Source organism: Notothenia coriiceps, unplaced genomic scaffold (assembly GCF_000735185.1).
Source record: "Notothenia coriiceps isolate Sejong01 unplaced genomic scaffold, NC01 NC01_scaffold00000339, whole genome shotgun sequence".
NCBI lineage: Eukaryota > Metazoa > Chordata > Actinopteri > Perciformes > Nototheniidae > Notothenia > Notothenia coriiceps.
Window position 1 is genome coordinate 1706717 of NW_011333040.1, and position 17454 is coordinate 1724170.

Consider the following 17454-nt stretch of genomic DNA (forward strand, 5'->3'; position numbering starts at 1 on the left):
GATGTTGACAGAATTTTCTGATTTATGGAGAGATATGTCACACAAATTAACCAATAATTTTTAACATGGCCTCGTGTCCTGTTCTATAGATGTATGCAAATTGGCATGGGGCCTAATTGTCGTATTTGCACCTGAAACAGCAGATAACTTGGTCTTTAACTGTGTAACAGTGATATCCATTGGTTCCCCCCTTAAAGCCCTGCCCTGTGTGAGTTCATCAGTCACGTTCAGAGGATGCAGAAACAGTGCAGGGCCTCTGCAGGTAAAATATTTGCACAGCGGGGTCATCAGCCTTTTGAGCAGCATGAACCGACAGGACACTTACCCTCAAACCAAACACTCTGACCCTGAGCCGCTGCCAGCTCTGTCCAATAAGAGCATGAGAGTCACAGTGTGTTGTGACAAGCGACTACAACTAGCCAGAGGACAAACAACTGGATGTCTTGGACTAAAGTGAAGGAAGGCTGCTGACTTGATTTGAATTTGACTTATTTTGTTAGAGCTCATGATTAGCTTCGATCAACGATAACAAACATAGATTTCTCATCAAAAGGAAACGTGTAGGTGAGTCTATTTTTCTTAATTGTGAAAGCAGTTCAAATCAAAACATGCTAACAGGACTAAATTAGTTTTCTTCAAATGTTCAAATGAAATTAATTAACTTTGTAAATGTTTTCGGAACGTGAGTAAAAGAAAGTCAAGGTAAGGCGTGCTAGAAAATAGAATACAAATCAATGAAAATTAAAACAACATTCATTCATTATCCACAATATAAAGCTGTTAGAAACTACTTTTCTTCTTCCCTTGAAAGCGGATGTCTGCTTCAAATCAAAACATGTACTCTTCAGTGGGGTTTACTTTTTGACCTGACTGCCATATTCTATTTATTCAGTTTTTGCGCTCCTCGGATTTGCTTTTTCTAGATGAGCCATCATGCCGTCTGGATCAGTGAAATTGCACAGCATTAAAAAACTGGGACAGGAGAACAACAGCTATGAAGAAGAAGGTAAGAGGACAGGGAGATGCTTCATGGAACGCAAATGAACGGTGGCCGACAGTAAACGCGCTGTAACGGCCTGAAACACTTCCACTAGGAGAAAAGCGCTGCACTTTCAAAAGCAATGCAATTAAATAAGTGAGCATCACCTTTCCGTCGTGTTTTGAGCTTCTTGCAGCGTTTTTAGTAAACGCTGTGTACGTTTCGATGAGTTGGTGAAGATGTGTCTTCATTTGCATGTGTTTTGGCACACTTGTGTTTTTATATTGGCATAGTAACTGCAGCTTGTTCTCCTGATGGACATTTTTTTGGGCCGTTTTAATGCATGTGTCGTCCACCGTAGAAACGCCCCAAAATCAATACAATAATTCCGTATTTTATTTGAATAAAGAATGATGGATACGAGATACATCTACAGATACAAAAATGGTTTAAACGCTTATTTTATTCTTTTGTTTCAGAACCAGCTGGCTCCTATGCGTACGTATTCTTTGGACTATTTTATGATTTCTTATGATTTATAAATGATTGAATAAAAGTAATAATCCTAATGTTGGATTTTTTTTCACGCTCTTCACAATAAACGTGTTACCTAGAAAACACACTTCTCTCTGGAGGTCAATGAACTCGTGCACTCGTGTCGAAGTGAGTCGTCAACAGCACGGCTGCATCATTAAAGAATAATAATTAGGGTATAAAGTAACACAGTTGTAAATAATACATTCTTTACATTCGACATCATGACTGAATGCAAGATAGGACATTTCCATCATGTATCAATCAGGGGATTAATATGTGATGTGATGATTAGGTGATGTATAATTAAAGGCTATTTAGAGTTTTAGACTTGTGCTTTCAGGGCCACTGAACACGATGGATGACACATTTAAGGAGGACTCAAACACAGAGAAACAAACCATATAAAGGAAGCAGGAGAATTGATTTAGGCAAGGGTCGGCAAACAAATAATAATATAAGTTGAACTATTAGTAGTTTAGATTTGAATGGCACTTTTCAAAAACTAACTATAAAATGTGCGTTCCATTCAACAAAATAAAATAAAAAGTAATACAGGGACATCTAAACTCATTACACTTGAAGAACTCTCAGTGATGTGGCAATCCATAGGAAGTGATTGACATATAAGCCAGTCTATATAAGAAGGGCTCAAAGACACGAGACTGATTGTGCCGGCCTTATCTCCTCAGGCATTCTGTTCCTAGAAGAGACAGCGCACTCAGCTTTAGTATTGAACCTGGCACGTGGAAAACAAACAAAAAACAAAAAGGGGCCTTGCCTAAGGATGTAATGCTGCTTTCCTCTTTCTAAAAAGATAGAAGGTCATTGATGTAGCTAGGGGCTTTCTGTGCTTTAAAAACATCAGTAAAGTCTTAGAATCTCTTCTGATTCTTACTGACAGCCGGCGCATGTATGCAGAGGCTTGATAGAAACATTGAGGATCTAAACAGTAACAGGTAACAGTGAATGCACCATGGTTAACTCATGATCCATTAACCCAGACAGTAGAAACAGCTGTCCATCTATCATCCTGGAGTAATTCATGCATTTCCAACTTGTGTTTTGTACCCTAGGCAAGTACTGATTAATGCCTCATTTGCATTTGTAAACCTAACATTAAACACAGAGCAGACTGGGCTCTGGTTTCAGACAGAGGGTGAAAAGAGGTGATACAGGCAGTATGAGAACAATAAAGCATGGAGAGATGTCACAGGAGAGACACTACACACTGATATGAACCTGAAACAGGGCCTCTTTAAGCTGCTAACTGTATGCTCTGTGTTTTACTTTGCAGGAACAACACAACTTCCAAGGCTGATAAGTGAGTAAAGATAGCAATGGAGGCCTTGGATGCATTCACACCTTATATATAAAACCTATTCTTTTATTCCAACAGAGATGATGGAAAGGAGGAGCAACCGGCGATACGGGTCGGCTTCTTTCAGCTGGTAAAATACTCTTTCTTTAGCTTTTTAATAAGTCGTAATCCGTCTCCATGGAGCTGATGCCAGTGTTGTGCTCACCGTCCTGTCCAGTTCCGTTACGCCAGCTGCAACGAGGTGCTGATGATGGTGATGGGGAGCGTCTGCGCGGTGCTGCACGGCTCGGCGCAGCCCCTCATGCTGCTGGTGTTCGGCCTGCTCACCGACACCTTCATAGAATACGACATCGAGCTCAACGAGCTGAAAGACGAGAGGAAGGAGTGTGTGAACAACACCATCCAGTGGAAGAACCACACTGGCATGAACCAGTCAGAATGGGCTATAACGGACAATAAAATAATCCCATGTGGGTAAGTAGGTTGAAAATAGCCAGCTATGTGATAATAATAAATGTTAAGATCCATCGTTAAGTATATCATTTGTTGTCTTCATATATGATTCACTCATTTATGCTTTCTTTCAGGATTCTCGACATTGAATATGAGATGACCAATTTTGCCTTGTATTACGTTGGAATTGGAGCAGCGGTGTTTGTGCTGGGATACTTTCAGGTTGGTCTTAAACTGTCATTGTTTTCATACAAAGAGACACATCTAAAATGAGATGAGTCTGTGTCACCCTTGCACTTGAAAACAAACTCAGTCAGCATGGCACAGCTTGATCCCATCAACTGTAAAACCTCTGAAAAGCTCCTGCTGCCTGTATACAATTAAACAATTGCTTGGCATTTCAGCAGAACATCATTCTCTGAAGCTGTTTCCCAAAGTCCCTTCAGTTATTATGCCTTTCTTAACAATCCAAACACCTCATTAAGGAACAATCACAATTGTTTTCAGAAATGTCTTAGTATATTGGATCTCAGTGCTGCATTCAACACGGACGGTCACACCGTATAACCAGACAGACTGGAAAACAAGAATTCTTAGCATATACATTCAATGGTTTATATATTTTTGCAGTATAGGGACTTATTTTACTTAAAAATACTAGGTTTACATTGAGGATGGTTGGAAATATCCTGATTGTAGTTCCTATGGGTTAGAAAGGCTAGATACTACATTTCCCATAATGCAACTCCATAGAAGCTTGTCCACATTTGACCCAGCATGCCCACATTTTTTCAAATCCACATGAAATGCAGACTTTTTGTGAAATGTAGCTTCCAATCATAAGCCAAGACCATGGAGCCATCATTATGACATCATCAGAGTTATTATGTCTAATTTGAGCTCCTTTAGAGCCACAGAGGACTGTTTGTTAGGCCGAGTTGTATGTAGAATTCCCCTTTAACCGTCAAAAAAGAGGTCAGAATCAATCTATCGTTTGTCTTTTCTTTCGAATAGATCTCCCTGTGGGTGAGGTCGGCTGCCAGGCAGATCCAGCTCATCAGGAACCTGTACTTCAGACAGGTGATGAGGATGGAGATCGGCTGGTTCGACTGCACCTCTGTGGGGGAGCTCAACACCCGCATGTCAGAGTGAGTGGGACAGTGACGGCATGATTTCTATCTCATGGAGTTTTTTTTTTTTTTTGACCTGTTGTTATATATCTTATACAGTGACATCAACAAGATCAACGATGCCATTGCGGATCAAGTCGCCATCTTCCTTCAGCGCTTCACCACCTTCGTGTGTGGCTTCTGCGTTGGCTTTGTGAAGGGATGGAAGTTAACGCTAGTTATTGTGGCAGCGAGCCCACTGATCGGTGTTGGAGCAGGTCTCATGGCCCTGGTAAGATCTGACTTGTTGAAATTGACTTGGCGACTTGACCTAATGAATGGACTTGGTCTTTATTTGTCGACTTGACTTGACTTCTCTTGACTTGACGACCCAGCTTCCCTTCCGTTGACTTGAGTTGTGGACTAGAACCGTCTTTACTTGTTTAATTTAATTGACTTGACTCACTAATTTCCTGTTCTCCATTAACTATGCGTCCCTGTGTTTTTCCTTTAGTTTGTAGCTAAGCTAACGGGGATGGAGCTTCAGGCCTACGCTAAAGCTGGAGCTGTAGCAGACGAGGTCCTCACCTCCATCAGGACTGTGGCTGCTTTTGGTGGGGAGGCAAAGGAAGTGCAGAGGTAAGACTTTCCAGATGAAAGTTAATTAACTTAAAGTGGACCTATCATGCTATATTTGAATAATATAGTGTAGGACCATACCTATATAAGGCATATTTATACTTTTTATTTTTCAAAATACCAAACAGATCATGCATTTGAGTCATTCCTCATTTCGCTCAATTGAACACTGTCTTTGCATCATGGGCTGATTCTGTGAGAACAGCACCATCTACAGGCCTGGCATATGTACTACAGCGTCTTCAGCGCTTTCCAACGGCAATGTCCGTGGCTGTCTCCTCCTGATTGGTGGAGTTGGCCCAATAGCCGTAGCGCCACTTCTGTGACGTCATAGAAGTGTTCAAATCTGGATCAGTCTGTATCAGATCCGTTGCAGCCCCTTTTTAAGAGATTTGGGTATGGAGGAAAATAGAGAGGGTTGTGTTTTCTGACACTTGGTGAGTTCCCTGGAACACCGGGGACACATATTCATGTATAAAAGACGTGCAAAAGTGCATTTTGCATGATAGGTCACCTTTAATTTACTTTGTCCTATAAATCTATACATGCAGCTGAAATGATCTCTCCTGCTGTACAGGTACGACAGGAACCTGATCTCAGCGCAGCGCTGGGGCATCAGGAAGGGTCTGATCATGGGGTTCTTCACTGGATACATGTGGCTGATCATATTTCTGTGCTATGGGCTGGCCTTTTGGTATGGCTCCAGCCTCGTGTTGGATACCGCAGAATACACACCAGGAACACTACTGCAGGTATCACAACCAGAACTGACAGAGCAGCAGTGGGGGAATCACAATTTAATTATTTTTAAGAAAGTGCTTTTTTAATTAAGATGTTTAAATGTCAAATTTACGTGTATGGAAAAATCCTACTCGGCCATTAACAGAATTCAGATTTTCATTTTGGTATTAGTTCAAATTAAATGCACAAAATCCAGGGAACAAGAATTGAACTGCTAGTAAGTCAAAGGTCAGTTCAAGTAACTCCTAATTAGATTTGAAAGGTAGCAAATGATTATTAAGTTGAGAAATTACGATTATATATAATGTTTATGAACTGCTGATTATGGTCCTTTAATGAAAGCATTTTTTTTCCTTTCAATGTTTGGGTTTCTTCTTTGCTTTTCCGTGGACAAAACCTCAGAAAAAACAATTGCATACAACATTTTACAGTTTTCATGTGACCAATGGATGGATTTAGTTGACCTTTCTTCCAGGTGTTCTTTGGTGTTCTGATAGCAGCCCTGAATCTGGGACAGGCCTCCCCGTGCCTGGAGGCTTTTGCTTCAGGACGTGGAGCTGCCACCATCATCTTTGAGACTATTGAGAGAGTGAGAAAGCTTGTTGTTAAAATTGATATATATAATGGCAAGGTATTTTACAGAGAAGTCACTTCTTTTTTGTACGTGTCGCTGACAGGAGCCGGAGATTGATTGTCTCTCTGAGGCTGGATATAAGCTGGAAAAGGTGAAAGGAGATATTGAGTTTCACAATGTGACCTTCAACTACCCCTCCAGACCGGATGTCAAGGTATTCCTCATTATCATATAACTGAGGGTATAATTAGGTTTCTAGAAAAAAGACATTTCTGTGATCGTGTGATCTGTGCGCAGATCCTGGACCAGCTCAGTGTTGCAGTGAAGTCGGCGGAGACCACAGCCTTTGTGGGTCCGAGTGGAGCTGGTAAAAGCACGGCTATTCAGCTCATCCAGCGCTTCTACGACCCTAAAGAGGGCATGGTGGGTTTGACAGCTGTACTAATGTAACACACAAGTGATTCTTCTATCAGTGCTGTGTGTCATATTAAATAATCCCTTACACACACACCATAGCTCCTTCCTTTTAAGTGTTATTCTAGTCCATTCAAAAATAACCACCCCCTGAGGGTAATAGAAGAACATGATAATCTGTTCCATTATTCAGCCAATGGCTCCTAACAGCCTCATTTTTCACTTTTACTAGAAAAGGTCTTTGCACACCCTACTCCGTACAGTCTTTATAGGAGTAAAAAGCCATTCACAGCACCACGAAGGTTATGCTTAGACCTTCATTTGGGAGTAGCATTGTGGCAAAAAAAACATTATAGCAGCTTTAATAACTCCATCCATAAATTTTTTAGCAAAATCAGCTCTCTGTGCCCTCCACCTCAGGTGACCCTGGACGGGCATGACATCAGAGGGCTGAACATCCAATGGCTGCGCTCGCTGATCGGCATCGTGGAGCAGGAGCCCGTGCTGTTCGCCACTACCATCGCTGAGAACATACGCTACGGCCGGCCCGACGTCCCCATGGAGGACGTCATCGGTGCTGCCAAACAGGCCAACGCATACAACTTCATCATGGACCTGCCACAGGTTCTCACATGATCTCATACAAATACTTTCAGTAAAACGTTTTTAAAATGTCCGCCTGACAAGTTTCACTTTTTACAATCCGGCAGAAATTTGACACCTTGGTCGGGGCGGGTGGAGGTCAGATGAGCGGCGGTCAGAAGCAGCGTATTGCCATCGCTCGAGCTCTGGTCAGGAAGCCTCGGATCCTGCTGCTGGACATGGCAACCTCTGCCCTCGACAACGAGAGTGAGGCTACAGTTCAAGAAGCTTTGGATAAAGTAAGTCAAGTTCTACTCGATTAGCTTCTGGTTTCATCTCTGGTTTGAAAGAAATTAAGGTTTATACTTCTTAGAGAATGTTCCAAAAATATGAGCCAATAACACCAGTTAATTGACCATTTTGGGGGTTAAAAGGTAGAAGTCCTACTCTTTATCACAATCAGATTATCTCCGGCAAAAATCTGGACTATTAAACAGATTGAAATATGTTGGATTTGATCTCAGGTACGTACGGGGCGCACCACCATCTCCATCGCTCACCGGCTGTCCACCATAAAGAACGCTGATGTGATCGTGGGCTTTGAGCACGGCCGGGCTGTGGAGAGTGGCAAACACAACGAGCTGCTGGAAAGGAAGGGGGTCTACTTCACTCTGGTCACCCTGCAGAGCCAAGGGGACAAGGCTCTGAATGAGAAGGCTAGACAAAGTAGGTCCAGAAAGATATATATTTTTTAAAACAAAAGGATCTCCTGATTGTGATCACCCTTTGTTGGATCTCTTACATTAGTGGTTGTCGAGGATGAAGTACCAGAGAAGCTGAATCTGTCCAGAGCAGGCAGCTACCGGGCCAGCTTGAGGTATTATTCATTCCCATCATTTCCCTACACTGTAATATCCACTTCCATGGTCGTGATGTGCATCTAAATAGGATTATTACACTAGTCATTTAAGGCGGGAAATGAAGTTTGTCATGGCAGAAACTGACACCTTCATTTACTTAATTATCCTCTTCCTTGGACAATTGCAGCATTTAGCTATTATCATGACAACTAGCCACTTACCACAGCAGAGTTATGAGCACCCAGTATTTAGAGAAAGCAGAACAACAAGCAGCAATGTATCCCTGTGAATATTCATGTGCATAGAAAAGATGGCTGAAGATAGGTATTTTGTTTTGTACAGAGCCTCTATCCGCCAGCGTTCTCGATCGCAGCTGTCCAATCTGATCCCAGAGTCTTCTGTTTCAATCGCTGGAGAGCTTGGCCCCAGAGCCTACGCTGTGTCACAGCCAGACAAATCCAAGGTGTGTTTGTGTGTGTGTAGGAGTGTTTGCATCCAATTTTACACGTGGGTGGTTTGAGCAGGTCAAAAATAATGACATACCGTTGGAGTGTAACACTCGTTGTTTGAAATGTTTCTGCTATTCGCTTTTTGTCTGTATCTACCCTCAGAATAGTATACACAGTTTATTTATTTGGCTGCATGTGTATATGTCTGTGCTCAGGAGGACATCGCAGAAGAGGAGGAGGAATTTGTGGAGCCTGCTCCTGTTACCAGGATCCTGAAGTACAACGCACCCGAGTGGCCTTATATGCTTTTTGGATCCTTTGGGGCCGCCATAAACGGAGGAGTGAACCCGGTGTACTCTCTCCTGTTCAGTCAAATCCTGGCGGTGAGGCTTAAGTTGTTTCAGGATTTTCTAAAATACAAAAATCAAGCCAATTCCCGACATTTTTAATAACAGAACACCAGATCTGCCTCGTTACTACGACTTCTGTGTATTTCCGTGACGTCATTTCAGCCTAAATACTCCCACTCCTATTCCCATTCACTTACATTGGGAAATAGATGTCTGTAAATCAGCTAAATCAACCACCCAGTAGCCGACACACACTTTTATAAACCTTATTTAAATAATTAGGGTCTAAAAGTTGTAATTCAATGATATGTGTTGATTTACTGTACATCAACTTACAATGGGGACTTAATTGAACTGATTTAGTTTGGAACCTGTCTAAAACGAGTGCAACTGGCCTTTACACTGAACCTTTTACAGGTTTTTCTAACATGTCTTTGTACTCATGTGTCTCTCTTTGTGTGTGTGTGTGTGTGTGTGTGTGTGTGTGTGTGTGTGTGTGTGTGTGTGTGTGTGTGCGTGCGTGCAGACATTCTCCCTGACGGATATTGTGGCTCAGAGGAAGGAGATCGATGGTATCTGTGTGTTCTTTGTCATGGTCGGCGTGGTCTCTTTCTTCACCCAGATGCTGCAGGTAGAGTAGCAGCCTGCTTCTGAAAGACTGATTACTTTAGTGCTCCCACTGCTTTCCCCCCCAGTGTGTTCAAGGTTGAGGGAAAGTCACAAAAGATCTGTTTTATTGTGTTAAATGAATACCTTATCTGGCTTAAAAAGGTTGCCCTACTCCCTGCAGAGTTCATGATTGATCCATCACACCCATGGATTAGAGGGATGGCAGATATGTAATATATGACATTATGCTGAAGATCATAGTTCGGGGATTTCATATCTTCCTGTTTGTGTGTTTGTGCGCGTCCAGGCCTATGCTTTCTCCAAGTCTGGAGAGCTGCTGACCCGCAGGCTACGTCGTCTGGGCTTCCAAGCCATGCTGGGCCAAGAGGTGGGCTGGTTTGATGATCACAAGAACAGCCCCGGAGCTCTGACCACGCGCCTGGCCACTGATGCCTCACAAGTTCAAGGAGTGAGTTAAAGACTCGGTATAAATGGATTTAGAAAAGAGAGAATCATCACATTGTACGGTGAAAATGATGCTTCTTTTCCACTTCTCCTCGAAGGCCACAGGCTCGCAGATCGGCATGATCGTGAACTCTCTGACAAACATTGGCGTGGCCATCCTCATGTCCTTCTACTTCAGCTGGAAGCTCACGATGCTCATCCTGTGCTTCCTGCCCTTCATCGCCCTGTCAGGGGCATTCCAGGCTAGGATGCTAACGGTGTTCGCCAAGCAGGACAAGGAGGCGATGGAGACCGCCGGACAGGTCAGACTTCAGACTGCAACAAAGTTATTTTCACCCGTCTTTTGGGAATTTATCAGCGTCCAGGATTCTGATATTTATGGACTTGTCGAAGGCATCATCTTAATATTCCGGATAAGCTTTCAGGTGGAGTCACAGCAGCTACGGACAGCAGATAAGAGACAGCTTAACAACAATGTCTATTTTATGCTCACGGTTTCATTTTTTTAGGAGTAGATCTACATCCCAGCAGATGAGGTCAGATCCTTAAAATTAGCAGGTTAGGCTTGGAGGGAGCTAGCACTGTCAGGCTGAATATCTACTGTGGCCACCCAGGTTTAAAATCCTCTCATGGTACAGACAACACAGCGGATAAAACCTTAAGCAAAATAAAGCCAGAGCAAGGAAGTTCACAATTAAAGGCAAAATCAATTTGCTGTGAACTTCTTTTATGCCTTCTCAGTGATATCGATGCAGTGAAATCAAAGCATCCGAATAAAGTGGATTAGATTAAAGTTTAATGATCCCTATCGGGGAAATGGGTTTGCTGTGTCAGCATTAAATAGTATGTAGATAAGAATAGGTGTTAATGTTTTATCTATATCCCCTTCACACATTAAAAACACATAAGAATTAGGAACAGCTTCTCTATGCCTTTTTTTTCGCATACTATTCAATCCCAGTTCTAACATTTGCAGATTTCCGGCGAGGCATTGAACAACATCCGTACCATCGCCGGCCTGGGGAAAGAGAAGACTTTTGTGGAGCTGTACGAGGCGCAGCTACACGCTCCGTACGAGGCGGCCCTGAAGAAAGCAAAGGTGTATGGAGTCTGCTACGGCTTCTCACAGTGCGTCGTGTTCCTAACCAACTCCGCCTCCTACAGGTTCGGAGGTTACTTGGTGCAACATGAGGGGCTCCATTTCAGCTTGGTGTTCAGGTGAGAGGAGAAAGCGTCCCTGGTATTCACTGGGATTTACAAAAACGACTGAAGAGGCAACTACAAAATGTAAATACAGAAATAGCTATTACTCAAACATTGATTTAGTACTTGGAGAGGACAGAACTCTTCACATGCTTCTTGTATGGTTCCATTTTCCTCGTTAGGGAGTTGTTTTTCCAACTTTGGTATGTTCAAGAGTGTGAGATCGTAATGTGGACAGCATGGACTCTAAATATTTCTTAAAGTGTTTAAATTATCCATTGATAGTGGATTCTGAGTCGTTCTCAATTTGCCCAGTTGGGAACACATTTTCTTAAAGAAATACACTAAGGCGTGCTGAACAAAAATCCATTGTTCCAGGAGAACGATCTTGTGAATGTATGAAAATGTGAATCGATAACTTACACTGTGTTGGTTTCTTGGTCAGGGTCATCTCAGCCATCGTCACCAGTGGCACTGCCCTGGGCCGAGCCTCGTCTTACACACCGGACTACGCCAAGGCCAAGATCTCAGCCGCTCGTTTCTTCAAGCTGCTGGACCGCGTGCCTCAGATCAGCGTCTACAGCGATAAGGGAGATAAATGGGTATGAGGGCATATGTTATGCTACGAGTTATGTGCTGTTCTGACACATTTCACGCTGAGTTTATAAAGAAATGATTGCTCTTCTGTGATGAAAAGTCTAATTTATTATTTTTTATTGCTTTGCCTATTAATTTTACATCAGTCATTAAAAACGTGTAAAAAGACAAGTATGGATTGTAGGTCATTTTATCACATATAATAAATACAAAGAAAAAAAGATTTCCTCAAAATTCCGGTACTTGTTAGGAATATTGAATAAAAAAACGTAATAATTCAATTAATTTAAATACATTGGGAGTGTTATGTGCCTTTTGTGAACAGGAGATGGCACCCTAACACACAGAGAAACCTACCCTAACCTTTGCTCTCTTTTTCCTGTTCTCCTGCTGTGTTTTCAGGATAACTTCAAGGGGAACCTTGAGTTCATTGACTGTAAGTTCACCTACCCCACCAGGCCAGACATCCAGGTCCTGAATGGGCTGAATGTGTCGGTGAAGCCGGGCCAGACGCTGGCCTTCGTGGGCAGCAGCGGCTGTGGGAAGAGCACCAGCGTCCAGCTGCTGGAGAGGTTCTACGACCCGGACCACGGGCGAGTGGTGAGGGCACGGCGAGGCATAATGTATATACTGTCAGTGGACTATGAATAGCTTTATTCTAACTGGACAATCTGAGATACTCCTACTTCACAACATTTAGAACATTAGACCACTACATTTATTCTTCAGCCTATAATATCTTGTTCATTTTCCTAATGTAACAACACATTAGTAAAATGTTCTCCAACTCATCCAGATGCAATATTAATTAGCTAATCAATGAAATACATACATATATATGGGGTAGTTATTTGGTAGTTATCCGGAGGCATGCAAATGATATTGACTTTTCTATAATGACATTGATGAGATGACTTTTCATTAGATTTCCCAACTGATACGGAACAACATTCCAGCTAAAAGGGAGTGGATATTGGACTTCAATTTGTCAAGTTAATTCAAACAGAAACCTAAATGAATGCTAATGTTGCAATACATCTTCTGAATGTGTAAATAGACAACTGGCACATTAGCTATATTAGCCACAATAGCTACATTAGCTTTATAAGGAGATAATAGTGTCAGTGTTGCGTTTGAACTTCTTCTGCCCCAAGAGGCCCTGCACAGGATACTGGGGAATACTTAGCATTTTTCAACATGGAAAGTACAAATAAAAGGTCTGACACATTATATTGTCACAGCAGATGCTGACCTTTATCAAAATGTCAGATCTCTCATTGTGAGATTAATAAGTCATGTGTAGTCTGCTTTCAGTTATTAGTAAAGTAAAGTAGAAATCTGACATTTTTCAATGTCAAAGAAGTATTGCTTAACATTCAGGGAAGTATATCTGACTTCTATTCATCTGATCTTTTCTCCTGACTTTGTGCTGGTTAAAATAACAAAAAGATGGAGGTTTGCTTTTGAGCCAGTACGGATCCCTGCCAAGATTCAACTGGCTTAATTTAGTTGGAAGTGGTTTGGAAACATGGGTCCTGATGTTTGAAGAGGACATCATCACCTCTAGGTAGCGAGTAGAGCAATCACAGTAGAGATGGCTCATTGAGTGGATTGTATTTCCAGCTTTTGGTTATTATATTGCTTTCTCCTAATGGTAAAATCAATGGCTTCCCGCAGCTGATAGATGGCCATGAGTCGACGGGTGTCAGCGTGCCCTTCCTGCGCTCTAAGATTGGCATCGTGTCCCAGGAGCCCATCCTGTTCGACTGCAGCATCGAAGAGAACATCAAGTACGGCGACAACTCGCGGGAAATCAGCATGAACGAGGTCATCTCTGCCTCCAAGAAAGCCCAGCTCCACAGCTTCGTCATGGCGCTTCCTGAGGTACTGTGGGCATTGTGTGCGGGAATGTTTGGACCATGGGAGGCGGGTAACATGAGGTTTATCTGTCTGTGTTCAGGAAACAGGTTGGCACACATGCACAGCTCATGATCAGAACAGATGAAGTGGCACATGGCGGTGTGAGAGAGGCTGGTATTTAAATACTCTGGTGCTGAGTAGGGACATGTGTGGGTGATGTGTGAATGAGCAGCAAGTGTCCTCCTTAATGCCACGACATGTTTCAGCTAATAGATTCCTCTTAAGCTATTTTCATGAAGCTGTGAAGAGCAACTTGATATGCAAAATGAATGTTATGTTGGCTTAGTTACGTCTGTCTCCAGATTTGTCTATGGGTTACAGGATGCTTTAATGCTGTGGCATTTTTAAGGAGTTCAAATATGGGTTTTCTAGAAATGTATTTGAAATAATTCATTTTTTTTCTTTTTTGACGGATAATTCAACTGACAGCTCGGATATCTCAAGTTTATCAAGACTGCAGAAAGTCATTTTTGCAAACATGGAACAATTAGTTGTTATAATGACTGCACTCGCCATTGACCAGGAGGAGCTTGTTAAAAAGGTTTTCATTATTTTATTTTCCCAAAATGCAACGAGGCTCATTAGCAGCAGCAGCTGACTGATTGTAAGCAGGTCTCACACTGCAGGCATTCAGGAACAAATCACATGGAAACGGATACATTCAGTTCTGATTTGGGCGACTTTGCTAAGTGTTCTTCAATCAAATACAGTTCTGATTTTTGTAAATGTAATACATTTGTAGTGGATTGTCTTCAGAGTATTGCCGTATGACAGTGAAGTATTTAAGGACCACACAATTACTTAGGAGTTTTAATGGTAAATCCCCTTATGGCCCTTTTTCTTTTTTTTAAACATAAGTAAATGTCCTTTATAAAGTTCCATTAGATTATTTTGTGAGGATCTTATTTGTGGCGTATTTTAGTTGTTGAAGTGAGTGTTGAGTTTCTTCACTTGGCCTTCAGGCATGCTACAACCAGCCTCAGGATGTTTAGTGTGAACAGTTCAAGGTGACAGGGAAAGGTGAGGAAGTCTGAGTGTAAGTTATAAAATGCTCCTTCCATAAAGCGCCTAGGGAAAGCTAGAGAATTTTAGAGGCCATATTCATATCATATTCACAGAACATTTTTTGTTCACTGAATCCAAGTCATTATCAAATTGTAGATTTTGTATGAACTTGCATGGGAAAATAATAATAGAAAGACCAATTAGAGGGGGATATGACTCACCATATTATTCCATCCGGCCTCAGAAATACCAGACGAACGTTGGAGCCCAGGGATCTCAGCTGTCTCGCGGTCAGAAGCAGCGCATCGCCATCGCCCGGGCGATCATACGTGACCCGAAGATCCTGCTGCTGGACGAGGCCACCTCTGCCCTGGATACGGAGAGCGAGAAGGTATGCTTCATTACACCCTGAGCACCACGATGTGTATAATCCACACTATACTACAGTGCAGCTGCTTGATAGTCTTCAGGCTCAGAGAGCACACAGGGCACACACTTAATTATTATTATCATTAACATCATTATCATCCATCCTCTCTATTATTATCACCAGCAGCTCACAGTTCACAGCAGCCCTCCGGTTAAGATGTCTGTGGGGCTGCTCCGTTTCTTTTCTAGCTCAAATGGCTGCTGCACGCTGGGGAGCAAAGAGGCCTCTGCAGCACGCTGATACTCTGGAACAGTTTAATGATAGTAATCAATGCATGATTGTGAAATTGCTATAATTGCGAGGTTCTGCTGTGTGGGGAAACGGAGGGTGTCTGCTGCTGCCTCTCTGGGAGCCTGAACTCTGCCTCGTGTTTGTGTTTTCGTGACAGACAGTGCAAGAGGCGCTGGACAAAGCCAGAGAAGGTCGGACCTGCATCGTCATCGCACATCGCCTCTCCACCATCCAGAACTCTGACATCATCGCCGTCATGTCCCGGGGCTACGTGATTGAGATGGGGGCGCACGACCAGCTCATGGCCCTGAAGGGAGCCTACTACAAGCTGGTTACCACGGGAGCCCCAATCAGCTAACTGCTCAGGGAAACGGTCGCCAATCGGCTAAAGAGAAACAAATGTTAGGAGTGTTATGGTCAACAGGGAACATGTAAGGAAGGAATGAAGTATTTATTTTTGGGATGGGATTCTGTTATGTGTACAGCAATTTTATGAATCTCAAACCCTATTTTGGGGTATTTTAAGACGATGTTGTCCTGCTATGTTGGCAATTGTTTCTATTACATTTGTAGAATTCCCCACAGTGTACTGCCCCAAACCAGCCCTTTGGTTGTCTATAATGTATGTAAGTTGGAATCTTGACCAATATTAATAGAGTTTCATTATGAATGATGAATTATATCAATAATTAATTTAGCTGGAATATTATTTATATATTTCAAGTCCAAATACAACACAGTTATACCTCTACTGATGGATATCCTTCACTGTACTCTTGCTGAAATAAAGAAATCTACTCTTTTTGCTGAGAGAGATACAAATAATTAAATATTTAATATAACATGTCATCAAGAGTTTTTGGACGAAAGACATACAGGAAGCATTAGGAAATACACAAATATAACATATGGGACCTAAGTAAAGGATTAATGTATATTTATATTCATTTTCATCAAAAGGGCTACGGTTTTAATTAACACCCAGGACACACATTCCTTTGACAGAAGCCTTATACATTTTCACACATTCAAAAATATTAGCTTTCAGTTCACACTAGGCTTCATTAACAGCAAAAATATATTAACATATCTTTGAAATGATCAAGGGTTTTTAAAAAGCTTGCAAATCTGCTGTCACAACCTTATATATACAGTCTATGCCATGGTCACAACGCTAGTTCAAGCCACTAGTTATCAAACAGAGTGGAATCATGGGGAAACAGCTAGACAGTCGCTGTCTCAGGGATAAAATCATTTGTTTACCAGCACCTTTAAAGCTCGCTGTTCCGGCTACAGCACATGTCCAAAGTAATATTATCAGTATTTTGTTTTTAGAGATGCTACGTTGAACAGTGCCATCTGCTTCCCCCTGATTCCAGTCTTTAAGCTAAGCTAATGACCTGCTAGTTTTACCTATCTTTCGATCCAACTGTCAGCAAAAAAAGTGAATATGTATTTCCCACAATGTCAAATGTCAGTTTTCAATGTTTTTGTATTGTTTGTGAATTAAATAAAACCATCAGACTGTCTGAGCCCGACTGAGCCATATTTGTGTGAAATATAGAATGGCCTCATTAATGAATAATGAAGCACTTCTCAGTAAGCTTTCATTTGTTTTAACAAGCACCTGGGCACTGTTTGCATTTACTTCTCTCAAGTGGGCACTTGTCTATTGCAAATAGTGTCGGTATTGGAACGCATCCAATGTCTGAAATACAGGTTGCTCGTCCAGCAAGATCTGTGTATTTATTATGTTTCTCAACATTAAAGTTGTTGCTGATGAAAACACCTTTTTTTGATAGGTTTATTTGACCATTTAATTATGTTGTAAATTCAGATATCATCAGTCATGTTTACAGCCTGCCTGTGGTCATGTGAGCCAAATATAGTTGATCTGTTATTGGTTTTAGTGTATTTTTACGCAGCACACAGGTGTTTCCAGTAAAGCTAATTAGACCCAAGGTTGGAGGTGGGCGGAGCTATGGTGAT

General features: G+C 42.0%; 1 protein-coding gene across 2 annotated transcripts; it reads left to right on the forward strand.

Annotated features, from left to right (window-relative positions):
* The first annotated feature begins 405 nt into the window (after nt 1-405).
* LOC104942236 (bile salt export pump-like) lies at nt 406-16972 on the forward strand. Of its 2 annotated transcripts, none has more exons than XM_010767438.1 (29): nt 406-564; nt 924-1006; nt 1459-1477; nt 2811-2837; nt 2913-2964; nt 3052-3308; nt 3422-3509; nt 4302-4435; nt 4517-4688; nt 4911-5035; nt 5613-5787; nt 6252-6365; nt 6454-6564; nt 6648-6773; nt 7185-7388; nt 7475-7645; nt 7871-8072; nt 8154-8223; nt 8549-8669; nt 8871-9038; nt 9532-9636; nt 9922-10083; nt 10178-10381; nt 11056-11297; nt 11728-11884; nt 12282-12479; nt 13557-13763; nt 15049-15195; nt 15623-16972. In XM_010767438.1, the coding sequence occupies exons 2-29, from the start codon at nt 934-936 to the stop codon at nt 15821-15823; spliced, it is 4032 nt and encodes a 1343-aa protein (XP_010765740.1). In that variant the 5' UTR covers nt 406-564; nt 924-933; the 3' UTR covers nt 15824-16972. The 2 variants fall into 2 exon arrangements, with proteins under 2 accessions (XP_010765740.1, XP_010765748.1); XM_010767446.1 differs by having other exon boundaries at nt 406-560.
* Nucleotides 16973-17454: the final 482 nt, after the last annotated feature.